A 27627-nucleotide genomic window follows, 5' to 3' on the forward strand; every position below is an offset into this window, starting at 1 on the left:
GTTTCAAGAGTAATCCAGTCCTTGATGTGCGCACGCACTTCAAACCTATTGAAACATTTCAACACGGACACTTGTCCTCGTACCACCCACCATGAGTCAAAAAAGACTTTGTCAATGGTGAAGCTCTGAGACTCTTCTAAAAAAAAATTTAAAAAGCTCACCCAAAATTTTAAATCACGCCTACATGAAAGAGGTTATCCCAAGAATCTGTTCAAGGGACCCTCTCAGAAGCGCAATTTAAAAACAGGGAACTGGCACTCCTTCAAAAACCACGGGAGAGCAAACGAATCTTGCCTTTCGTTACAAATACCACCCAGCAGCGATATATACTCGTGAGAGCCAAATTACAAAACTGAAAGGCTAAAACACGCGCTAGGGAGTCTTGTAGGCCTGTCACCCCGGTACACTGCTAAACTTACAACCGAGTTAACAAAGTGGAAGATATGAATAGATTCAGTTATTACTAATAATGCACAATCATGTATCATTTCGGTTTCAAAACTGTGATTGCATGCGAATGCTATAATTGAGGTCAATTGGATCAGGAAGGTTGATGTTCTATTTGGACATCATACTGTGACGTCATGACCGGGATCGGGATTGGCCGATAAAAACTTTCGGGATGAAGGGAAAATTTTGGTCGGGATGGCGGGATTGAAGAACCCTATTGGGGACCCTCGTAATCGTCGTCTTTGCTTAATCCACAATCTACGACGGCGACATTGACGAAAACGTCCCCTCCGGCAAAATAGAACTTTGCGCTAACGTAAGTCTTTCCTGATCATTCCATCTCGTTCACGTCGAACAATCTGTGCGAAGTGTCTCTAAGAATAAATTGGGTACGAGTGGTCAGTCACAGTAAAAAGAGAAGATCATCTTCGTAAGCTCTCGTTGTCGTCAAAACCTCAAATTTGGTGATTTCACGTAGTTATGCAGAGTACCACACAAATATGTGCTAAAATGCTTGCCGCTCGTGCAGCACGATTATTTTCCCTCTTTTACAAATTATCCGCCAATCAGAGTGTGCGAATTTCATTGACAGTCACGCCTTGTTAAAATGCAAAGTTCGTAATGTTGTAATTTGAACACCGTTGCATGGGTTGTTGAGTTGACGTATTTACGCGTAGGTTTTCCAATTTAAAAGTTTGTTGGGTGGCCACGGTAAGGCGCGTTGCACTCTAATCCCCATTTACACGGAAGACCTTAGACAGCAATGACCAGAACCAAGTTGCTGACCGGCGGTTTTCGTTAAAACAATGGTTTTCTGGGGGGTACTCAGTCTCGCGAGCTCAGAAAACCTGGTTGTGGTCATTGTTATTTAAGGTTTTTCCAATTTATATACACGAGCAAGTTTTCCTTGACAAGGTTTTTTTGACAATTTATATCATTGCTCTCGTAAATGATCAACGAGTTTTCCTTGACAAGGAATTATTTTTCGGGTCGACGATGAACAAGTTTAGCCTGTATCCTCAATAATTGTTATCCAGAGAGTACATAAACAAAATGAAGCTCGTTCCAGGCCAACTTGCTTTCGTTTTAGCCGCCATTTTGTGTAGGAGCATGACCTTGGTACTGGGAACTAATCTCGTTAATATTCCTTTACGCATTCTCCTTGTCGTCCGTTTACACGAACTGGCAAGAGCCATAATGGGGCAATCATCATTAACAATTTTTCCTTGACAACGAAAAGGCAGCATGCTTGTCAAGGAAAAAATGTCAATTTTACCCTATTTCCATGAGCAATTTTTTGTTGTCAAGGAAAACTTGTCAAGGAAAGCTTGCTCGTGTAAACCAATGATATTCTTGTTTTGCTGCTTGCTTTGCCGTAGCCGTCGCCGTTTCTTAAACTTCCTGCTGCCGCTAAAGCATATAATGCTATGGTAATAGAAGACGGCCTTACGCACCAAGGTATGAAATCATCGGCATAGAATTGTTTCAACAGTCCATAGGCAGAACAAACGAGTACGACAAATTCAGATAGCTTTTGCATCAGGATTCTAATCGAGGGGAACAGATAGATAAACAAAAATCCAGAAAAGTTTGGAAATACCCTTTTTCGCCTTTTACGGAACATACTGGTGCGTGTTGCAAAAATTTGCTTTTTCCATAAATAAACGTAAGTTATGTGTGACGGAAAGAAAATCGCGTGGAACTCGGAACATTGTTTAATTTAATTTGCAGTGAAATCCACAGTTGCCTTTAATATGGAGACAGTTTGAGTAACGCAGTGATTCGAGCAGATGCATGGAGAAAAAAAACTACTTGAAAAACGTGCGGTAGGTTAACTTTTTAACAACTCAAGTAAGAAAAACACAGGCTGAGCAGAACTTTCCTGTTGGTGTTGACCGAGTCGCTCGAGCTAGGTAATGGCTTTAAATTAAAGTTTTTGATGGACAACTTCCTGAGTCCCAAGTTAAGTGTGTTCGTCAAGATAAATGATACTCTAAGCAGAACTTTCGACTTGAGATGCAGTTTTTTCTGGACCGTTTTTGACCGCCAAATATTTAACAATTATTAAATAATTTTTAGATTACATTTGATAATAAAAATTAACGGTAAAACTACGACGTTTCGAAGTCTCCATGACCTCATTATCAAGTAAAATGTTAAAACTGATGTAAAATTGTAGCTCAGAGATTATATACAAATAAAATGTGATAAACTTCATTATAATAATGAGCGTTCATTGCTATTGGTGTTTAACGTGTCAGTTCGTGCAGTATATGTTTAAATAAATACTTTTGCACGTATTGAGTCAGACTGCGTGTTTAGCTTTGGTTTTCGTTCGCGAATGAATAACATTTCGTGAAATAGGCAGTCCATTTTCCCGCGGATTAAAAAAAAAATCGCCAGAGTTGAACAGCTCCCAGGGCTTTTACTTCGGGTAGAGGAGCACAGAACACGTCATCAGAAAAGAATGCAAATGCGAGAAATTTACTCATAAATAATTAGTACATGGAAGTTTGGCAGTGTGGAAGTTTGGCAGTGTGGAAGTTTGGCAGTGTGGAAGTGTGGAAGTTTGGCCGTGTGGACGTGTGGCAGTGTGGAAGTGTGGAAGGCTGGCAGTGTGGCAGTGTGGATTAGGGTTCGTGTTCGGGTTAGGGTTACTACCACAGTGCCAAACTTCCACACTGCCAAACTTCCACACTTCCACACTTCAACACTGCCAAACTTCCAAACTTCCACACATCCACACTGCCAAACTTCCATGTACTAACTATTTGTGAGTAAATTTCTCGCATTTGCATTCCTTTCTGATGACGCGCTCTGTGCTCTTCTACCCGAAGTAAAAGCCGCTCCCAGCTGTCTGGATAGCTTACAATAGTTGGTTGATGGTTTCGACTAGAATCCACTTAAAGACTGGATTTTCTTTGAGGTTTACTTGCAATCATTGTTTAAGTTGCTTCTAACCGCGATGATCGTTTTAACTTTCATTTTAGTTACCGAATAAATGCTATTTATCCGCGCTTTCAGGTGGGTTCTGCAAGAATAATTCGTAATTACTTAACGCGGCAAATGCTTTGGATTTGAATTCGAGATTTCAAGATGAGTAAACATTTCACTTGCTTTTTTTTCATTCTAACTACCATGGTTGTCCGTCTTGCAATCGCATGATTTATTGGTGTATTCCCCCTCTCTTTGCTGTAAGGCCATCCCCCTTTTTTTTTATTTGTTTACCGTCGAATACGTTTCCTGATATTGGGTCGGTCGGTCGGTCGGTTAAAAAAAAAACCTAAAAAAAAAATCATAAGCATTCTCGGAATCGGAGGCCTGGTACCCCGGCATCATAGCTGTGGAGCCAGGAAAACAAGAAGACGTGAACCCAAAATCAATATGGCGGAAAAGTTGGCGGATGTTGTGGCAAAATTCAGACAGCGTGGGAAAAAGGATCAACCACCGAAACTCCTGTGCGACATAAAAATGGCTTAAAAACGTCGTTAACTTTTTTTTTTTGGAAAATGCCCAAAATTTGGGTCGGTAGGACGACGCGAAACGGAGAAAAAAGGGGATGGCCTAATATAATAATGCATTTTATACAGTGTCAACTGTATTTACCTCTGGGATACTAATTAGGGACACTGCATAGAAATGAATCAATTAGATTCAATATCAAACCGTGGGCTGGTTTTGGCGGAGAGGGGAAAAGGATTCGAAGATTGAAAACTTCTCGGAGCAGAGCAGAGAACGAACAAACTCAACTGACCTACACGTGACGCCAAGTCTGGGAATCGAATCCGGGTTGACATTTTTGGGACATGAATGCTCCCAGCACTGCATCATCCCTGCTGTAGGGTTTTTGAAGACATTAATAGGGAGCTTAAGCAACGACAACGGCGACGGTAACGAGAACGTCACAAATTTGCATATTTAGTGGGCAAAAACAATAGCTTTGCACGCCCTGCACGTGCGTTTTTCACTTTTGTCCATTTCTTTGCTGTCGTCTGCAAAACAACAACGTGAAATAGCCAAATGTGAGGCTTTAAGCCCTGTCGAAACGAGCTCATGAGATTCGATGAGAGTGATCCTCGATGAGAGTGATCGAGAGTTGGCCAAACGAGAGCGGGAATTTCAACCCTCGTCAACTCTCGCTCTCCTTTGATCAGCACTTGAAAATGAACTTTCATTTTTTTCTCCTAAATTAAGCGCCGTCCCGACCAGTCTCATTAGAGAGATTAAGCAACGAGTATTTTTTTCCCGCGAACGGCAGAGGGTCACGTGACCTGACATTTCCTGCGTTTGCCGTTTGCCGACCGCCGTTTCTACTCGCGGAGGACATTTTTCCCGTTTGTAGCGAACGCCAGAACGAGAGTATTTGAAGCCCATTTTTACCGACTATTTCTTTCATTTTGATCACTTGCTTCAGTTTATAGCTAAGCTTCGGTTATCATCCTACTTCTACATGAACTGCTTATAAAGCTAAAAGAGTTTCAAATTCAAGCGGAAAATACATGACTTCTCCGCATCCATTTTTTCTAGTCGCAGTGAATGGCGACCGAGAACATTTGTCTTAGGAAAATTAAGAAATATGGGCCTGGCCTGTATTGAACTCTATCTGTATTTCAGTTAATAATTTTACCAATAAGTTGAAAAAGTTTCTTTTTGAGGGAACATTTAGTTAATACCTAGTTAGCCGTGTCGTCGGGAAACTTAAACAGACGAACATCGCGGACGGAACGGTAAACGACAAACGGCTAGCCGACGTTCAGCGTTCGCCGTTTTCGCGGTGCTTAATCTGACTAATAGGGAGCTTAAGCAACGACAACGGCGACGGCAACGAGAACGTCACGAATTTGCATATTTAGTGGGCAAAAACAATAGCTTTGCACGCCCTGCACGTGCGTTTTTCACTTTTGTCCATTTCTTTGCCGTCGTCAGCAAAACAACAACGTGAAATAGCCAAGTTTTTGGTTTTATGAAGAACGTCAGCACTTGGGGCTAAATTTTCATTTTCTCTCCTAAAATGGAGTGCCGTTCCGACTGGTGTCATCTTTGAGGAATTACCACACCCTTGTCATATTAAAAACGTTGATATAGTCACGAAAGGATACAAATAACGCAAATTTATATTTTGAGATGACGTTCTCGTTGCCGTTGCCGTTGTCGTTGCTTAAGCTCCCTAATTATTGAGGAACTACCACAACTTGTCACGAAGTGATTACAAAAACGTGAATTTATATTTTGAGATGACATTCTCGTTGTTGTCACCGTTGCTTAAGCTTAAAGGGGCTAGGTCATGCTATTTTAGGTAATTTTGTTAATTATGAGCTCTAAACGTCAAATTGGCAGAGCAAGAGTCTTTCATTCGCAAAATCACGGCCACATAACAATTGAGAATGATTTTCCAGCTTTGTAAATGACATTTTGATACCGACTGATATAAATTTGAAAAAAGGTGGGCCGACGTTTTTCATATTTACTCAAATTCAATCCATTTCAGTCCTCTCCAGTTTTGTCCATCCATGTCCCCTCTTAGCCTCCCTGTGTTTTGTTAGAGTTCTTCTATAGTTTTGAACAGTTATTTTGATATTTTAGTTAATTCTATGACCATTCGATCAGTGCCGAAATTGCCTAAAATTGCGTGACCTAGCCCCTTTAAGCTCCCAAATGCCAGAAGTAATTAAAAGCTACAGAAGAAAAATAAAGTAATCACAGTCAACTCGCATAGACTGAAAATCATATGTCTATGAGGATAAGCACTTGAAAGGTATTTTACCTTCCTGGATCCGAAATAATGATGGGAAGATCTTGTATGCTGAGCTTCGACTCGTGCAAAGGAGCACTCGGTTTTTCCGAGCATCTCCGAATCTTCGTTCAAAAGAATACAGCTCTTTTATACAACGAAAAAAAGTGTTTCTTTTCACCCGTGACAATACACCAATTTTGTCCTTTCATGACATAAAATTGTAGGTCAAAGCTTTCTTTCCTGTTTCTGATCCTTTGAAAAGCTTGTGAAATACAACGTAAATCAATTGAAAGCAGTAGCTGATCATGAAATGGTTTGGGTAAACAAGTTTTAAGGTTGAGCTTCAGTTAACAAGGAGATCCTGAAGGAAAAAAGTCCGAGTTCAGGGCCATTCGGTTACACATTCGATAAGATTGAGATTTTGGTTTTACCTGCCTAAGGAAAAGTAGAAAGATTTACCTGAATTCCACTTGATTGCGGAAAAAAAAGATCTCCACGGTGCGGATTCTCGAAGACTGAATGTCTTGTCTGAACTCTTTTAAATGAACATTTTAAGCCACCTCATCATGAGAAACTCTTGAAAACTGATTACTGATTTTCTTGAGGCCCATTAAAAAAGTACAAAATGTAAGGTCGGTCGGTTAAAAAAGTGAAATCCTCTATATAAGTGATCGAAAAGCTTGTATTGTTCCTCTTTTGATGCTGGACTTATGAAATTTTGGTGGAAATAGTAAATACACCTGCTACTGGTACGTCTTTATTGGACAAGTAGGTGACGTTCGACTTGTATGATTTTACTTTCTGGATGTAATTAAAGGGTCTATAGGATTTGATTTTCTAGTTGAATGCATGTCATATATATAGGCCTTCCTTTTTAGCCCCTTTTCACAATAATTGTTTCTTTTTGTGAGTGGTGAACGGGCCGCGAGCGGGGGCAAACTGACTGACCTTGTATTATATCTATTGTGAATGTACTACCATAAATAAATAATAATTGGCCTTTGAATTCGCCTATGATAGCCCTCAAAACCGGTCGGGCATATTTCAGAAAAACATTTCCAACGTATTCAGTTTACAACGAAGACGTTTCCCTGAAATGAACTTCTCGCCAGAGATTTGCCTTTCATTTTCCTAACCCGCCCACGCCCCCCCCCCCCCCAAAAAAAAATTGTAAACAGATTGTTTTTTCCTTTCAGAATAAGAGGAGATTGTGGTTTCACGAGGTGCCACATATTCAAAAAAAAAGTGCTACATGGCCAACGTTTAAATTGACGTACCTGTTTGTTCATTGCCTTGAAAGGATATCTAAAATACTCACTACCACGAACCCATGGCAGGCCGAGTGGCTCAGAGAGCAGCGATGGTACAGTGGCGACAAATAGACGAGTTCACGCTCTTGATTGCATCATGGGTAATCAGTGCAACATGGCGGGAAATTCAAAGGTTTGTATGGAAATTCAAAGCAAAATACACTGTACATGACTCTACTTTATAGACTTTCGCCTTCATAAACCAAACAAATAGTTCATGTTCACAACTGAGACGAACTAGACTTGGTATCCGTTCTTTGGAATTCCTCTGTAATTTTGTGCCTTTGGAATTACAGGAAATGTATAGCAGAAACTCTTTCTACAATAGCCATTCTCTCCAAAATTATTCTGCCGCGCGCACCTTTGAGCGCATATCTTCTGTTTTGGAAAATAAAAAACCCCAAAATTGCATAACATGAATAGTTTTCATCGGTTTGAACTTTCTTACAAAACTTTGAATTTCTCTCCATCTTGCGCTGATTGCCCATGATGCACTCAGGAGCGTGAACTCGTCACTCTATGCAGGTTGCGTTTGTTGGTTCTCTTCTCTGCTCCAAGAAGTCTTCCCCTCTCCTTAAAAACCAATTTGTGAGCTAAATCGATATAATTGATTTGATTTCTGTGAAGTTTTCTCAATTGGTGCCTAAGCGCTATATAAAGTTGGCACTAAATAAATTTTATAATTATAATCGGTAAAGCAACGCTGATCTAAAACCGGAGGTCATGGGTTCAATTCTCACCGCCGGTCAGAGTTGTTCTCTGTCTTAATGTGGACCCATTTCCATTACTAAGGCAGGTGGATTACATGAGGATGAACATAGCACTCCAACTAACAGAATCTCTGCTGAAATATAAGTCATACAACGTTTGAGGAAACTTGCACTCCTTCTCATAACTTACGCTGACGTTAACTCGAGTATTCGGCCCAAAAGGTTAGAGGAAAAGGGCAAGATGAAGCTTTGCATGTTGGTGACTGGTTGAAAAGGGAATACGTGACGAGGCTGCAATGAGCTAAAGCAAAATCACTTTGAATATATTACCTTAGCCTCTTTCGACGATCATGACGAACTGGAAACTGTGCTTTTTCGGCAGCTCAACGCTTGCAAGTTTAATTAATTATTTAATTAATTTAACGGCCAAGCAGCTATCACAAGGGCTATCTTCATTGATTCAGAAAACAAAAGCCACAAAAAAAATAACAGGAACAATGGAGTCTAATTCTAAACTCAATACCAGCTGCATCTTACACCAATGGTGGAATAGGTTGTAAAGGGAAGTTGTTTTCTGGGCCTCTGATATTTCTGTATAACCATTCAAAATCAAAACAGCTATTCATTTTTTGACTGTATAAGGATAACAATCTGACGAAAAGTCCTGCCCTTTTTGTAAAAGATAGAATGGCTGTGGAACACGGAGATAGAAGGGACAGCGCTTTAACCACAAAATATTTTTTGCCATTGATGTTAATTAAAAATGTCAGTCTGCATGAGCTCCATAGAATGTGAATTGAAAAAGCTATAAAATTGGCGAAATGAATTATTTGTTTCCATGTTGAAGAACCAATTGTGAGTTAATTTAATTAAAAAAAGACATTAAAGTTGGCGAAATTTCCCAAAGAGTGAAACCAAAAATTCTGTCAGACCTACAACAGATCATGGCATTATTTCTGAGGATGCTTCAATGTCGATTCGTTGAGCCGGCTGCGTGGACCCAAAGATTTCTTAGATCGGTCATGTGTTCAACATTTATCGTTTCTCGTTAACTTGACCAGGAAAAAAGACAACAAAAACCACAGAGGTCCAGGTGTATCGACAAAAACAGATCGGTTTTTTGAGTGACTGAAATTGAAATTGAAATGATCCAGGGCTTTCCGGTGAAATAAGCCTTGTTTCCTATCTTGTATTTCCCATTATTAAGGTCTCAAGTTTATTGATTTAGTTGAGGCAAAGTGCTCCACTAATTGAGCACACCGGCGTAGCTTAAATCAAATCACCTGAATTCAAAGCGGGTCAAAACAGATGTTGGTTGGTTTGGATGGGAGGAGAAAAGCAGTGTACTCTGAGAAAAGCCTTTCGGAGCAGTCAGATTGTGATCCTTAAAGTGTTTTACAGTACATTTCCCTTTTTCGGAAAGGACTGTCAGGCCACCACTTCTCTACTGCCCAGTTCAAATAGCCAAATATATTGTTTAGTTCAATTCCTCTAACCTTTGGAAAACTCAGTGAATTCATTCGATCCAGCATTGATTTTACTTTGGTCGTGTTCGGTCCATATATAAGGAAATTTTAACACCGTGGATTAGCGACGTTTCAGGATAGTTTAATTGAATGACCAGTTTGCAGTCGCCTTAGCACAAAGACACGCTGTTAAAGGGCTCAATATTCACCGGCTGATGCTCTCATGCAATCCTTATTGGCAGATAGGCTCGATCGCATTCACTTACGAGCAGCTACAGCAACTACGATTATTCATAGGCTACCTAGGTTTATCCACAGTGCTGAAGTTAGAAGTACAACTTTTTGAAACTCCATTGTTTCGTTTTCCATTAGAAGACTATTAATTGATCCATCTAAAACTAATAATTATTATAATTTTAGGAAGTCTGCCAATATTGTTACTAGGCCAAGGACAGCTGAGATCGGCAGATCTTTATTTATTTAAGCACAGAGCTACCTTGAAATGGAATCTCCTCCCCGATTCATTCAAAAACACGTCAAGTCTTGGTTCTTGTAAGACATTAATTAGGAACAATAAGAAATTCCTAAAAACTATTAGTTTTGAGAAAGCTTCTTGTAGTGTTTCTTTTAAATCAATGGATTTGAAATATTTTTAGATATATAATTTTTGACTACATTTTTTTTATTTTAATTTAGATTTAAATTTATATTGTTCATTCTGTAGCTTAGTTGCGCAGGTCCATTGATCTTGCCAATGTATGTATGTATGCCGTATGATAATCCGAGATGCCGATCAACAAACAGCAACACAGACATGGACATTTCCATGACGAGAAAATTGACGGGGGATTTAAAATTATTAACGAAAGCCAACATCTCAACACATTGCCGTAAGGGACTCTTCTATCATCAAACAAATTATTACTGACAAAGCTCTATGTGCGTCCAGGGTTGATTTACAAATCATCGCAGTAAGCCTAAGGTACCACGCATTTTATCGTAAGTTGACGTTATAAACACGAGAAGGGCTGAGATAAATGATAAACTTTAGTCAGGAGCGTTTTATTGTTATGTCGAGCTATTTTGCTCTCATCCATTTCGTTTGCAGTCATTACAATGCGAAGCTAGTCTTCGAAATGCTTCAGGGCCAGAACACAAGGGATTCTTCACCGTTCAACTTTGAAATTTATTCCTGTTTCCGGAGTCCCTTTACTTCTCATCAGAAAGAAGAAAGACTGAACAAATCTGTCTCATGCATGAACCCTTGTAACAGACAAGAGTGACCTCAGGAGCACCCAACGAGGATAAAGTTCAAACAACTTAAACATAGCATTGTTAAACTTATTTTAGTATGTAAACGGTAGATATAGGCATATTTTTATCCTCCAAAAATTTTTCATCTGTTCGGATTTCCTAGCTGAAGGTCTAGTGATCCGAAAATTATAGGGACCAACACTTACCTTTTCGAAAATTTCAGCCAGAAAAAAGGCTCCCGAAAATTCTAGGTGACCTTTTTAGGGCAAAAATCCGTTATAAATGGGCAATTATACCATTTTTTAGATGTTCGAAAATCCTAGGAGAGGCAGGCAAGCAAGAAATTTTACAACAAATGTTCCGAAAATTCTAGATCTCAAATCGTCTTCCGAACAGATATTTTCCGAAAATTGACGTTGGGTGCCCCTGTGACCTCTGCTTACATTGATTAACCCAGGCATCTCCTCCAAAAGTTATTGAAACCCTTGCTAAAGGTGATGTTACACGAGCCGATTCGGTTTAACGTCGATTTTTTACGCGGCAACATTGTTGCGTTTAACATCACCTTCGAACAAATACCAGCGTACTTCGACCAGTCACAGCACACAATGAACAAATCCAAATTCGTAGCAATTCCAAGCAATAGGCCTTTTGCAGCGAGCGATCACATGGTACAAAATCCGCCATGCTGGAGGCAAGCTCATTATTATTCTCCCACTGGGACATTACAACAAAGGCAAGTCAAGGTTGACTGGTTCCAGTGAGAGAATAATAATGAGCTTGCCCTCCAGCATGGCGGATTTTGTACCATGTGATCGTTAGCTGCAAAAGGCCTATTTCATGTAACTTGCTCAAAGCGCGGGAAAAATCGCACAAGCAAATAGTGATTGGTTTTGTCTTTCCTTCTCATTGGTTGACAAACTAGGCTACAATACTCGTCACATTTGTTGGAACACCCACACCCGTTTCCCCCTTCCTCCAATATTGATTTCCACAACTACTAGTAGTCACCCGAAAAATTCTCACACAACATTGAATTGGGGGAAGGGGGATGTGGTATAAGCTACGATCTTGTAACACGATGATTCTGACCATTCGTTAAGTGTTCCAACTAAAGGCGCGTTCGATTGACGCTATTCCGGAATAAGAATACGTGGAGTGATGACTAAAACGGTATGTTTGGCGCGTTTCGAAGCAGGAAGGATAATAAAAATATGTTTAAAATACCATTTTAGCAGATGTTTGACAATTGTAATGTGAATCTCCGTAAAAACGAAGTATTTCTAACTTATATTCCATGTATTCCTATTCCGGAATACGGTCAATCGAACGCACCCTAAATATGTCTAGTATTGTAGGTATCGGAGAGGCTGAACATTTACGCACGCATGCGCTGACGGAATGTTTGAAGACGAGACGAGAAAGATATGCAGTACCTCCAGACGTGGCGCTGGAGCATCGTACCAAACGAGTCATCCCGGGATTTCGGCCCGTACGATCGCTTTTGGACGCAGTTGGCCCTTCGCTGCTTTCTGCTACCGACCTCGCCTCCCGTTACGGCATTGAGGGAGGGATATGTCGGCCCCTAAACCATATGAGACAAATCCCACGCCTACTCACAGCTCCAAACCGCCCTTGTCATTACAACTTAACGTAAGAGTTCGATGGCTTATATAATCAAGAGAAAAGTCATTTTATCTGTCATATGGTAAGCACTGGAGTCGCAGATTACAAAGTGCACGCATGCGCCCTGCCGAAGGTAACATACATGCATGCATAAAACTTTATTTGATCTCGAATTTCAGAATAATATCTTCGAGACATTACAGCTAACATATATAGTATATAAAGATACACAACTAAAGATTAAATAATATTTAAAGATATATTAATCAAAACGAAAAGCCGCTGTACAAAATCCGGCCCTGGATTACTTTAAAACCAGTTAACTCAGTGGTACGGGAAAAATCAGGTAGCGCATTTCGCAACGTACTTAGCTAATACTTAAGAAAAAGAACTAAGACCATAACTGGTTGTTCTAGGTTTATTGAGGGACAGAATGTAATTTCCACGAAGATCATGCATAAGAAGAGAACGGGAGAGAAAACGTATTTTTCATATATGCAGGACAAGCCTTTTCTTTCTTTAACTACTTTTATACAATAATACGAGGAAATTTTGAATGCGCTTATTGCATAGAGATGTAGAGTTTGACTGAAGTGGTACGTAAGAGGACAGGTAATCGCAAATGTAAATCTCATTACTCTCTTATTTACATTATACCGTTTCTTTGACAAGAAATTACTAAAGGCCAGGCCGAATTTCCTATGATAAAAAGTCTACGTTAACAGCACGCACCTTGGATACTCCTTAGTATCCGCCAAGAAATATCTTCTTCTCGCCGCTTTTTCCTCATTTGATGAGGACCAGTCTCCGCTTGCTTCCTTCATGCCCAAAAGGAATTCTGGGTAATTCGGCCGTTCCATGACAAGGGAAGGCCCCGGATTCTCATTTGATAGATTTTCTTATGAGTGTGGAGCCACCCAGTTCTACCGGCAAAATACAGCATCGATTGAAGATTTTAGCTTTCAAAACTTGCTCAAATTGTATCGGTAGGTCCTGGAATTCGTCCAAAGAAAGACCAGAGAGACGACTTCACTGGTGCCGTCAACCGCCATGTTTACAACAGAGTAATTTAGGCGTTCCAGTCTGCATGAAATCATCTCTCACCTCTGTCTCGAGAAGACCAGACACGCACGGTTCTTACGCTACGTTTATGCCCCTGTAGAATTAACCGAAATCTCAACTCCTTGTCAAAAGTTAACCAGCATCTTAATATTTTTGGTAGGCTACAATACTCGTCACATTTCTTGGAACACCCATCGCCGTTTCCCCCTTCCTGAATGAAAATTTATCCAGTTCTGATTGGTTAAAGAGAAATCCAGTTTTCAGGTAAAGCAGTGCAGAAAATCGGTAACAAACCAAGCATTCTGATTGGTCAATGATCAAAGCACGCCTCGCCAATCAAATGCGAATTTTCACATGATTGCGTAATACGCGTGCGTTCTTCTGCTCAATTACGACATTCAATTTGGTTGCGGTCACACTCGAGAGAAACAAACTTTACAACTAGTGTTGACACTTCTCTTGGTGTTTTGAATCCCTAGGGGAACACTGAACAAAAGAACTTGTTTTAACACCAGTGTTAACTCCCTAATGCCACCGCAACCATTGTCACCTAGAAATTTCCTCTCGAATATCAATGAGTAATCACATGATTTTCTCGTGCAATTTGGAAATAAGCACTCGTCATGTTTGTCAAATTTGCTTATCTTTGAAAAAAAAATTCGAGGGCTTATTTATTCCAAATTGGATGAGAAAAATTATGTGATTTATCATTACCTAAACAAACAAAGGGGAAAGGAACATAGCAAAAGGAAAGGGTTAGGGAAGGATTGATAAGCTTTGAATAATTTGATTAAAATGTCAACGATCATACGCAGATTAAATGACAAAAAAAAAAGGCTCACGACTTTTGTCGAGCTGCGCAAACGAAGATGAACAAAGAGAGGCACAAGACATAAAACGAGATTTTGCCTTCAAATAAGTTTTATTGAAACTACAATATCTACGCAACTCTTGGTTTATGTCGGCAGCTTCCTGTTCAGGCAACTCTTCCTTTTATCCATGTGATCTGTTAGAGACGGGGAGAGCGAATTGATTAGAAAGACCGTCATGAGGGCACTGCCTCCGGGGAAATAGACAGCTTGATGCATGATGGTTCTTAAACCCCGCATGCCATTTTCTACAACAAATCACGTTCAGATGTGTGCCAACTGACCTGGCGTCTGGATGGCAGCGAGGCTGGAGGTGACCTCGTTTTGATTCACACCTCTGTGCTTTGCTTATATCTATCAGGCTGTTCTGAGGCTCAAGGGATTACGCTAATGTTTAACTTGAACTCAAATACAAATGACTTGAACTCAACTCAACTTGAAACTAATGAGGCAGGATTTGAAAAACAAAGGCCGTGTTTCACGACAGCCGTTGTCTCGCTTAACATTCCTGAAAGTGATTTGTTTGCAGACTTCGTTAAGCGACTTGAAAATGATACGTGTTTTCACGGGTAAGATTAAACGAGGAGAAAGCACGTGCCAATACAATAATAAAAATAGCACGCCTGTTGTATTTCCGATTTGAGCGGCAAGCGAATCCTCATTGGCCGAAAGTAATTGCCAACTCGCTTAAGCTAGATGGTTTGCTGGCTTAAATTTAATGAGAATTCTAGTGAAATTTTCCGACTCGCTTAACTTTAAGCGGGTTGGGAAACACACTGTTTTCGAGGAATTTTCGATTGTCTTTCACTAAGCGAACTGAAAAACCGCTTGTGAAAACAAGGCCAAAGATTCCCTTAGGCAAGGCCACCGCAGCCTCTCTTTCACACAGTCTACGAAACTGCCTCACAAGTTACTGTAAATGAATCCTATTGAAAGATGGGTACAATAGGAACAGGGAATTCATCATAGAGGGAACAAAGAAAATGCTCTCCTTGTCAAAGTATGATATAATAATGCCTCAAGAAAGTGAAAAAGAAAAAAGAACCTAAATGTATATCTGGTGTAATTTAAATTTAGCAGATGTAGGTTCCGCGTACTTTAAGTATCAAACTTAATGGACCTTAAAATCTCTGATTTGTTATCTCACGTTTTCGTTACAAAACATTTTCTTTTCATTTGTATTTGGCACAGAAATCTGACATGAGGAACATGGCAAACCGTTTTGGTCGCAAACCACCAATAGATTGACGTCCACTCAATATTAAATTGTCAACATTTCTGTGCAGCGAAAATGCACTACCATAGAGAAATGGGAGAAAAAATGATTCAACTTTATCTGTATCAAAATTGAAAAAAAAAAAGAAGTAAATTTGAAAGCAAACCTTACGTGTTCATTCTGGTTCACATGAAGCTCGCATCACGTTATTCAGTCTCACGAAAAGGTCCTCAAACTTGTCGACGTGAATGACATTGGCTGGTTTGTTGTTTGCAATCTCTCGAAGTTCGCTGTAGTCTATACCCGAGCCAACACCTACGGCAATCATCTTTACCTTTTTGGCCTGGAAGAAAGCGATGACAAAGGTAACACCAGATATAAGAGCTAGTGAAGATTATTCATGAAAGACATTCATACCAACTGCAGAATTCGATTAAGCACTTTAAGCTTTCTAGATCATCTAATAAGATACGACTTAGTATTTCATATCTTAACTTTACGACTATTTTATTTCATTTTGTTTCATTCCTACACCTTTCCATTGTTACTTTAGTCCATCGATATTTTAGAGTTAACATTTTTATCGGTTTTAAATAGAAAAACCTTAAATAACAATGACCACAACCAGGTTTTCTGAGCCCGCGAGACTGAGCACCCCCAGCAAACCATTGTTTTAACGAAAACCGCTGGTCAGCAACCTGTACTGGTCATTGCTGTCTAAGGTCTTCCTTTTAAATGGGCTAGTTCGTAGCTGCCTCCTCTTCAAAGCGAGTCTAAGTGCGAAGTTTTTCTTATGAAAATTAACCAATTACCATCACAAAAACGTCGCACTTAGACTCGCTTTGAAGAGGAGACAGACATGAACTCGGAAACGGCCTACTAAAACACTTTCGCGTTTCCATGTATTTTAAGTTTTGCCTCTATATGCTAACGGGGACCTGAAGATTTACGATGGCGACGTCGACAAAAAACTTCACCTCAAAACATAACTTCGCTCTATCATAAATCTTTCGAAATTATTCCATCTCGTCCACGTCCTACAATTTGGGCGAAGTATCCTAAAAATAAATTGGTACGAGCTGTTTCATAGTGAAAACAAAAGAATGAAAGATTCTCTGTTGCATGCTCACGTTGTCGTCATAACCTCAAATTTGGTGATTTCACGTCGTCGTTATGCATAATACCACAAAAAATACGTGCTAAAATCGACGCTAAAATCCGTGCTGCACGTGCGCCACGATTATTTATGCTCTTTTGACTAATGATATCATTGTTTTGTGGCGTTTTTGTTGCCGTAGCCGTCGCCGTTTCCTCAAGCCACCTAAGAGGGAATTTAAGGACGGTGCCTACTAATTCAAAGGTATTTTGCGCGGTTTACTAGACATGCGGGACAAGCAGATCTTAACAAGTGTTATTGAAATCCAACAGGAAAATTGGGGGTAACCACGCATTTTGAGAAGATATTTAATTAACAATATTTGTAAAAAGCTTTAAAGTACAAAGCAATCATCCAGTGGATGGAGTTCTTTTCCAAATTGAAGCTTAATTATCTCTGAAAAATGCATGGTTACCCAAGTGCACTTGCTATGTTCTGCTTTCTCCGCATATTAGTTTTGAACCGCGCAAAAATTTCCCTGTATTAATAAGTTATTTTTTGGAGTGACGTTTTCATTGCCGTAGCCGTCTTCTTTGCTTAAATTCCCTAATAAGTGTGAGGCAGCTGTAGTTCGTCACGGTTACACGAGTCAGTTTCGCCTATATTTTTTTTCTTGCATCAAAAGCTCTCAAGTTGTGAGCCAAGTTTATCAACAAGTGTTACACTGAGAAACGTTTCATGCAACTCTTTGTCCTGTCGAAAATAGCATGAGGTCAAAAGAATATTTTGATTCCCTGATGAAAGAAAACTGCGGCACAAGGTACAGGATGGATTTCACACCACATGATGTTTAAAAAAGTGGAAAGTAGAACTGATTTCATATTAAAATGAGAAAATGAAAAGAAAAAGGAAGATGTCCGAGAAAATGAAATTAAGAGTACATGTTTAGTCGTGCTTGCAGATGCCAATACGAAGTTCACTCCTTTGTCTGGCCGAGATGAGAACCCTCGTTCTCCCGCAGCGACAATGGTCTGGCGCAGTACGAACTGAGCGAGCTAATCATTGGGCGTTCAGACGTAACACTGAAAAACGCAACGAAATAACTACATAAGATTGATGACGGTGAAGTACTTACGATAAGCGGTGCAAGGACAGAGCTGTAAGGCTTACTGCCTCGATTTGTTTTTCCGTCTGTGATAACAACAAGCACGTTTCGTTTATCTCCGCGATCACCCCCCGAAGAGCTGAAGAGGCCAGAGTTAGCCATCTGGAGAGCAATATCCGTACGGGTTCCACCCCCAGTGTAAGATATCCTGACAATGAAGTAAAAAAAAATTATAATAATGAACTTCATTTAAGTGTCCACTGTATTTTCACTAGCGCACAAATTGGGGGACACTGAGGTACAGAAAGCAAATCAACACATAACAAATCGTAGGTTGGTTTTTGAGGAGAAGGGAAAACCGGAGTACCCGGAGATTAAATCTCTCGGAGGAGCAGAGAACAGAACCAACAAATTCATCCCACATGTGGCGCCGAATCTGGGAATCGAACCCAGGCCACATTGGTGGGAGACGAGTGCTCCCAAAGCAGAACAAATATGTCTAGGATTGCATGACAGTAAGATGCTCTATACGATAAATGTCGTATATCTGATCATCATTTTGTTGTGCCAACGGATAATTAAGGAACGAAAAACGTTTCTTCGGGAAGGTGTGACACTATTTGCATGACACGCAACAGCACAAATAACTATATGTACAATAACATTGCAGAGTATTTGCACTTGTCTCGTTCGTTTTCTATTCAATAAATTACAGTTGGTAACAAAGATTAGCGATTTAAGACGACGTGTCGAAGTCATATTGACTTAATTTTGAAGTCATTCAAATAACGGCATGAAAAGGATATTGAAACTGAGTCACTGTCGAGTGCTTGTGTCATTCGCACGAATTTAGCCTGATTGAGTGTTCAATTTTGGTTTCCTCTTAAGAATGAATAACATTTCATTAATCAAACACTCCACTTTGCCTTGCGATCCTTCCGGAACGGAGAACGTATTTGATAGCTCTGGATTTTCGACCCTGTGGCACCCCTTTACATGTGCTCCAACGGGCGGACTTTCTGTGTTCTTCAATAAACAAGGACGACAAAGACGGCTACGAAAACGCCATGAAACAACAGGTTTAATGAGCAAAAACAACAGCTGTGCACGCCCTGCACGTGCTTCTCGCATTTTGGTACATTTCGTAAAATCACCAAATTTGTGTGGAGGATACAAGCACCTGACAATGAATTTTCAATTTTCTCTCGAAACATCCACACCGTTCTCACCAATTTTACTTCTGGAATGTGGACTAACACTTTCCATGCCGATCGACTTGGAATAATCACACAATTATTGCAATAACGGAAATAATATTTTTAGGCAACGTTTTCGTGGTCGTCACCGTCCTCCTTGCTTATGTAAAGGTCCCTAATTTGTTGATGGAGACGACGAGTATGTAGACGATATATGGCACAACAAAAACGCTTAGGGTGCGTTCGATTGACCATATTCCGTAATGGGAATACATGGAATCGAAGTTAAATATATAATTCGTTTTTACGGAGGTTCACATTAACATTATCAAACACCTGCAAAAATGCTATTTTAAACGTATCTTTATTATCCTTGTTGCTTCAAAACACCAGACATATTAGGGCCGTTTATACGAGAGAAAACAAGCCGTGGCTTACATAAGACGCGAACACCCCGTAAAAATGGTACAAAATCTACGTTCACGGCGTCCGGTTTCCGGTGTCTAAAAGAGCCGGGCAGTTCCTTAAATTGTCCAGATTAGTGCGAGGACCATTTCTCTCTTTCGTCTATAGTATTTTTTTAGTAAACTACAGAGTTACATTAGAAGGAGAGAGCGTCCCAAACCATAACCTAACAATATGCAAAATTTCAGAGGTAACTAGTACCCTAGAAAGACTGATACCTGTTGATGATGCTGGTCATTGCAGATGGCGTCTGAGAGTTGACATCTGCAAATCTGACCACACACTGCGCCTGCGCATTGTAAGCAATAATTCCAACGCGAGTCCCCCGGGATGAAATTTGGAATCTGTGTACCAGGGTGCGGACGAAGGTCCTTGACTTCTTGAAATTGACGGAGCCGACAGACCCTGAACGATCCATGATAACACCAACATCCATGGCTTGTGTACAGGGTGGGGTGGGAGAGTCTGAGAAAGATTTTTGATCTGAGTGAGGATGATAGCTGGCCTATTTCGCTTATGGTAAGTTCCTTGTGATTCCTGGATAGTTACAGTCTTTTGTGGGGGCAAATAGACAAGATTGAAATTTCAAATGATTTGACAAACTCGCACTTCGCCCCCACAAAGGACTTCATCATCACCATATCTCTACAGTACCCTCGGATTTTAGAGTAGCTTGGTGTAGCTAGCATCTCCGAGCATTTAGCCTCCAAACCATGATACACCACAGAAGACAGACCACAACACCGGGAACTACATGCTCTAAATCTTTGCGAATAGTGTGTGGGTTCTTTTACGTCCAACAGGGTTATATGAACATTGAAGAGTTGTCAGACGGGGCCTACGGTTTATCGTCCTTATCCAAGAAGACACGAGAGTCTAACCATTTGCAGATGTCATTACAAAGGTAGCACTTTCGCCTCGATTATTTAAATACCCTGAGTGTTGGTCCGGACAGGGTGTCTTGACCCTATGACGTCTGGTACATGTAATGGCCCAATACTCAACCAACTGAGCCAAAGGCGGCAGTCACTTGAATTAGCCGTGATTGACTTGGAACAAATTATGTGCAAAAAGGCGATTGCATTGCATTGTAAACACAAGACATATCTATATTAGCTATCGTTATTCCCATGAAGTCCATCGGAGTGTCAGACGCCTGAAAATGTCCCTGGCCGAAAATGAGCCCACACCACAATTCACTTTATAGACAAACAAATCGTGTACAAACAAGACCATGGTAGGATACAGTTAGCACCGATATTAGACTAGGCGGCCCACTTACACCACAACAACATTTGCTGGCTCTCAAAACAAAATAAACAGAACTTGACAATTGACAAGAATTACACAAACAAATGCCTCGTACATAAGAGGGAAAATGTTCTAAAAATGATTTGAGATATTATAGGTAACTTCTTAAAGATAAACGATATACTTCGAAAGATTAATGTGGCGCATATAAACATTCATCTCCTCAATTGAAAGAAGGGTACAAGGACAGAGAAAAACACCGACCTACAAGATCAGACAGGAGCAAGTCGTGGGTATTCGAAATGTTATTTCACGCCAATGGAAATTTGCAAGTAAGGGGCTCTTTACCTGAAAAAACTCGTCCCGGTGCGAATACCATACCGAGATGACTACTTGATTTTAAATCGTGTTTACATGAAGGCGCACTTGACGTTGATTAAATACATGCGTGAATGGATTGACGAAATTTACGCATGCGCTACCCGTTCCAGTCCACCGAGAGGTCAAGTAAATGGTTGTTCGTACGTCGTTGACGCTGTTGCGGGATTTCGTATCAGAATCAGTGAAATCATCGCTCTTGTGCAAAAACCAGGGTGAACTCAAAAACAATCGAGGGCCAATGTCCCAAGCAATTGAGTTGTTTATTATATGGTGTCGTTTCTTTGCGCGATTGGACACTTATCCGCTTGTTGAATGCTCGTAATCGCCGTCCTCCATCCGCGCACTTTGAACGGTAGCCTTTTATACATGTAAAACTAAATTTCGCTTGCTATAATTGTACTGTTGTAATGAAAAAAATAAATTCCGCTTTTTAAAACTTTTTGTGTTTCGCTCAACTTGAATTTCTCGAGAGAAAGGAAAAATTCGAAGACGGACCGTTTCCTTGGTAATAGTCCGTACGGTAAAATCCCGACCGAAAACCAGCCAATAAGAGTGCTCCAATTAGCCTGAGAATTGCTTGCCATGTAATAAAGTGACTTATCCACTGGATAAAGTTATCTGACCTTTGAACAACTGGGGCAAGATGGATTGTTACATGGGAATACAAATACATCATACAAATATCAGTGCTACAGGACCAACTTTTGCAAAAAACGTATACCCCTGTCGTTACAAGTGCATGTTCATGGACGTGAAATAACAATTCGAATATCCACGGCTGGCTTCCGTCTGACTTGGTAGCTTTGTTGGTGGAGCAATTGTAATCAAATCTGGAGCTGGTGGATCAGCAATTTCCAACCTCTTTAGAGTTTTTCTGTCCTTGTGGGGGCCTAGTTTCCATTGCTTGGGCTAATGCTCAAGCGGACTATACGGGAAGAAAGATGACACTTAAAATTCCATTCTAACAGATATCTCTGTGGCGATTTCAGTTCCTTACGGCCAACGTTTGTGAAAACGTAACCCTTCTCATCAATTCTAACGCAACGATTTGCATGGCCGCACGCATCGGCTCATTTTCTCCCGTCCAAATAACCTTCCTTTTCAAATTCCTGTGATTTTTTACCTGGTTCACAAGACGCATACAACACGTTGTTTTCGTTTCCAACCAGTTCGTCAAATTTGTCCACATGAACTACGTTCTCGCGTTTGCCATCAGCGATCTCTACCAATTCAGCATCGTCCACACGTGATCCCACACCAACCGCTATTAGTCTCACACCTTTAACCTTCCATAGATAAAAACAAAAACAAAAACAAGAACCAAAAATAAGACTTTGATCAAGTTCTTAACCAAAAAATCCCGACGCCCTATAGAATCACAGAACTATCTCATCACGAAAAGACAGTTGTGTGTGTGTATTAAGATGGTCCTTGCATTTAAGATAACTCAGTTACCGTTAGGTAATCTTTGAGGACGTCAATACATTAACATTCATTAACAAGGCGTCATGCTATTTACAAATTAACTTCAAAAGCTAAAAAGAACTTGTTAAACTTAGATAAACCTCCATTTTTAAGCCCTTTAGCTTTGATAACGAGCGAGTTATTAGCCATTACAACTGACGAATACTTCGGTGGCAAAAGCGTTTATGATACGATACATTCTTCGTGAAAAACTCAAATTTTCAAAGCATCATTGATCAGAGATTATCTGATATATCGCGTTCAAATTTTCAGAGGTAGCTCATTGTGCAACGCACTTTCAATATTCAGTACTTTATTCTTGGCTGAGTGTTTAGAAAACGATAGCGTTGTACTAACGAAGCAAAAAATAAATAATAATAAGGGCTAACTCTCGAAACGCCACTGAGCTCGAAATTTTTTCTTTGAAGCTTAATACGGTATCTTTATCATCACGTCTGATAAAACCAAATTTTAGGGTTCCCATTAAATGAACTACTTCGGCAATGCCAAGCAAATATGCATTTTTTTGTATTCTCTATTCAAAAAAAAACGTAGTTGATTGGTATATGTGTAATTACCAAGTTGTATAAAAATCGATGCGGATTTTTCAGAAATATGGAACCTCCTTTCGCGTTAAATGAAGACATTTGAGCACGTGCAAAGAACTTTCTGAAACAAACCACATTCCTCCTTTATCCTATTTCAGATTAAGGCGCCTCAATGGTTCTTCTCGTGACACCAAACCGGCCCTCCCGCAAAAATACAACGACAGATTATTAACGCATACAGGGACATCGTATCCACAGATCCACAGAGGAGGTTCACGTCCAGTGACTATATTCATTTATACATTAAGGGACAACGCCCATGGAGAGTCAACAACAGGGCACAGAGTCCCTTACACAGGGCGACCTCCACAGGGCCAGTGCATGAGCGTAACAGAGAAAAGACTATTACAAAAGATAGGTCACAACACCGGGAACTCCATGCCTCATGTCTATGCAACTAGTGTGTGGGTTCTTTTACGCCCCACATGGTTATGGACATTAAAGGATTGTGAGACGGCGTCTACGGTTTATCGTCCTTATCCGAGAAGACTGGAGAGTCCAACCATTTGCAGATATCATTACAAAGACGGCACTTTCCCCTCAGTTATTTTAAGATCCCGAGTGTTGGTCCGGGCGGAGTTTTGATCCCGGGACCTCTCGCACAAAAGTCCGATATTCAACCAACTAAGCCAGCTAGCTTAAGGTCTATGAAGCTCGTTTCAAACTCACCTTTAACGGAGCCAGTACCGTTTTATAGGGTTTGCTGCCGTGGTTGGTCTTCCCATCCGTCATGACAATTAGCACGTTGTCTTTATCCGTGCGGTCTCCTCCCGAGCTGCTGAACAGCTGACTATTGGCCAGTTCAATAGCTACATCAGTGCGCGTATTGCCAGAAGTGTATGGAATTCCTCTTATGAGCCTCGCCATCGCATCTGGCGTCTGGTGCTGTACGTCGGAAAACCTGACGCTCACTTGAGCTCTGGAGTTGTAGGGAATGATACCCAGGCGAGTTCCGTGCGAGGAGATTGGGAGCTTATGTACAAGAGAAATGACGAAGTTTTTGGCCTTCCCGAAGTTTGCTGCCCCGATTGAGCCGGACCGGTCAATGATTACACCGATATCCAGTGGTCGCTTGCAGGATGCGGGTACACCGGGTTCTGAAAGATAAAAAGACCAAAAATTCCTTTTCAAATTACCTCCGAGTGTGCGATTGATTAACGCAGCAATTTTGGAATGGCCGCAATTTTCGAATGGAAGAAACAGTGGGATGAGATGAGGTTTTTTAAAACAACAAAATGAGAAACTGAGTTCCATTAACACCCAAACATTGTACAAAGAACCAACTCTTGGAAGCAGGGGCCCGTTTTTCAAAAGTCCCAAAAGCTTTCCTAGCGCAAGATGCCAATCGTGAAACTACTACATTTCCGCTTACTTCAGAAAGCTGTTCTTTCGACAGATTTATAGGACAGAAAAGAACAAGCTAAATCCTCGAAACCGCCTCGGTTTGAGGATAAAATGAAATTTATGCTTGCCAAAACAACCGAAAAGTTTCAGATCTGCAGTTGTGAGAGTACGTTGGCCAAGGATTAATTCCCGGACTCGAGGCCATATGTGGGTTGCGTTTGTTGGTTCTCAGTCCACTCTGCTCCGAGGAGATTTTCTCCGGATACTCCGGCTTCCTAAACTCATCCAAAGTCAACATTTGATTTGATTTGACCTGCTATAAGTTGAATTGTAGCCTCATCAATTGATAGAGATTTGCGCTCGCTATAACCTTACACGTAACTAGAAGAAATCTCGGAGTACTGAAGTGCGTTCGACAGTCGCTTTGAAAAGCAAAGGACAAAGGTAGGGAAAGAAACAATCTTATAAGGACAAACAATCATTATGTGCGCGATTGTCATTTGCGCATGTGACGTATCAATGCACGCATGACGTAATTCAAGAGGGCGCTGAAAAAGCAGATTATTATTACTATTTAGTAAAGTACGATCGTTCGGGTGAGTGTAGTCCTGAGAAGGACTGTTTGAGATGACATTGACTGACGTTTCGACAACCTGAGCGGAAGTCATCTTCAGAGTCAAGAGAACAGATGACTTCCGCTCAGGTTGTCGAAACGTAAGTCAATGTCATTTCAATGTCAATGTCACGATCGTACTTTACTAAATTATGATATGACTCCTGCGTTCAAACCATTTACGATTATTATTATTATTATTATTGTTGTTGCTGTTGTTGTTGTTATTAAAAAAAGGTGGATATTGGAGAGACTTTACCTTGTTTCTCTGAACAATAACGAAGATGACAGAGACGAGTCTTTGGCAATTGATAAACGTAAAAGTCGCCGCAATTTCTGATCTTTATGTTAACACTCCATTTACAGCAGTTGTTCGACCAATGGAAACACACCTTCCGTGTCACAGCACCCTGTTCTACTGAAGGGTGACCATTTTGCAGCCAGCCAGGCGCATGCGTACCACAACGTTGGGTCGGCACACAAGATGTGGGCATTGCCGTGCCAGCATCCCCCATGAAGCGGTGCCACTTGCCAGCTGTACGAAGATCATCCCGATCACAGTATGCACGCCCACCACTGAAGTCCTTTGAACGAGTCTTGTCGCTAATCACCTCATAAGATTTGCATTCTGGCGGAACGAAAACTGCAACAAATGGATGCATCAAGACTTATCTTAAATCCGTGTTATTAGCAGTTCAATTTATCAGCGAGAGCAATAGAACTGACAGGAAAAACAACTTTTTACCACAATTGCTTGTAATCTCGCAATCTGATTGGCTAATTTGCCGTTGCCGATAAGAGTCTAGACAACGCTGCTCGCGTCATGCTTGCGTCAATTCGTCACGCAATGTAATAGAAAATCAGGAACGCTCATTTTGGAAAATAAACCAATCATATTGCGAGAAAGTTATAGACAACGCTTGCTTTTTCTTTGAGTTATGATTTTGGTCACGCTCTGAAATAAAAACTTTCTTTGGCGTTGAATATTGTGGTAAAAAAAAAACAAATCGAAAGTGGTTCAGTGTTGTCTGTACTCTTATCGACAACGATAATATATCTTAAATACTGAAGCAACAACAAAATTCTAAATTCAGCAGGACCGTACTGAAGAGTGTGGTTCTCTGATAATAAAAATGACAAATGGTAATAATTTTTCCTAAATTGTTGAGTAAAGTGCGAGAATCACTTCTAACTTCCGTCTATAACCCGCACTTAGCTTCAAATACATACACTTCTTTTTATCGAGTCCTTTCACGGGAAACACACGAGCCTAACAAATTGACCTGCTGCCAACTGAGTGGCTTCAAAACTCAGTTTGTAGAGCAACGCACTCGCATTGTTTTGGAATTGAACATTTCCTAGAGAATATCATGCATAAGTGTTCCAACAGTGTTTGAAAACCAAGTGCTCACACAAAAATCACAAAAAAAGTATCATTATTCTTACTCTGTTCGCAGTTTTTGCCGACAAAACCTGAAGCGCATACGCAAGTATACCCTCCCCTTGTGTTCCGACATTGGCCACCGTTCTTGCAGGGCTTTACAGTTGCGCACTCATCCACGTCTACGGAAAAACAAAGTGAAAGCAATTGGAAAATAATGAATTTAATGCTATTTCTTTGCATTGCTGCAAATTTACATTTCACCAACTCCAGAACAGAACACCGGTCTATTTAACAATCATTCCATGAGCGCGTATTTGATATGAGATGAACGCGTTCCAAACTAAATTAAATTCGAAACGCTTGGACACTTGGAAATTTAAGCCAATCAGTTCCAGCTTGGCAACACTTGACGCAATCAGTTTCCATATCAAGTCATACGGTATATGACTGCATGAGCTGATAACCGAGATTAGGTGAACCAATCAGAAAGCTAGAAAAGCAGTATCCGAGGTCGAAAGTTTAGGAATAAACAATTATTCCACGAGCGCGCGTTGGATACGAGATGATAGATAGCCAACGAGGCGTGAAGCCCGAGTTGGCTATGATCATTTCCTATCCAACAAGGACGTGTGAATAAATCTTTCATACTTAATTTTGTGAAAATAAACTGAGGCGTACAGTTACTGATATTTGTGGGTATCAGTTTTTGGTCTTTTCTTTCGGGTTAAAAGCATTCCGAAAATTAGAAACCCAAAATTTGCTCGGCAGTTTTTGGGTACGCTCAAGTGCTCTCAAAGGTCCACTGCTCTTACATTCTCTAAGGTGTGCCTTAAAGTATTCCACCCAATAGACTTTGTTGTTACGTTTTTACCTTGGCCAACTTAACATCTCATTCTACGATCGAAAAATAGTTACCTTGTTCACAGTCATTGCCCTTAAATCCAGGAGTGCATTTACACTTGTAACCATTGCCGTTGGGTTCGCAGGTCCCACCGTTCTGACAAGGGTTTCTAGCCATGCATG

The 27627-nt window shown here is 40.5% G+C and overlaps 1 protein-coding gene across 1 annotated transcript in view; it reads right to left on the bottom strand.

Moving 5' to 3' along the window:
• Window positions 1-14515: 14515 nt before the first annotated feature.
• Window positions 14516-27627, bottom strand: part of LOC138014443 (uncharacterized) — an 84183-nt gene continuing 71071 nt past the window's right edge. Inside the window, exons 34-41 of the mRNA XM_068861517.1 lie at window positions 26667-26783; window positions 25480-25863; window positions 23933-24360; window positions 22315-22477; window positions 19778-20024; window positions 17929-18106; window positions 15869-16040; window positions 14516-14618 (exon numbers count right to left, since the gene is read on the bottom strand). Of these exons, the coding sequence (XP_068717618.1) occupies window positions 15873-16040; window positions 17929-18106; window positions 19778-20024; window positions 22315-22477; window positions 23933-24360; window positions 25480-25863; window positions 26667-26783 (1685 nt within the window). The 3' untranslated portion in view covers window positions 14516-14618; window positions 15869-15872. The remainder of the gene's footprint in view (window positions 14619-15868; window positions 16041-17928; window positions 18107-19777; window positions 20025-22314; window positions 22478-23932; window positions 24361-25479; window positions 25864-26666; window positions 26784-27627) is intronic.

Source organism: Montipora capricornis, chromosome 8, assembly GCF_036669925.1.
Source record: "Montipora capricornis isolate CH-2021 chromosome 8, ASM3666992v2, whole genome shotgun sequence".
In the NCBI taxonomy this organism is placed as follows: Eukaryota; Metazoa; Cnidaria; class Anthozoa; order Scleractinia; family Acroporidae; genus Montipora; species Montipora capricornis.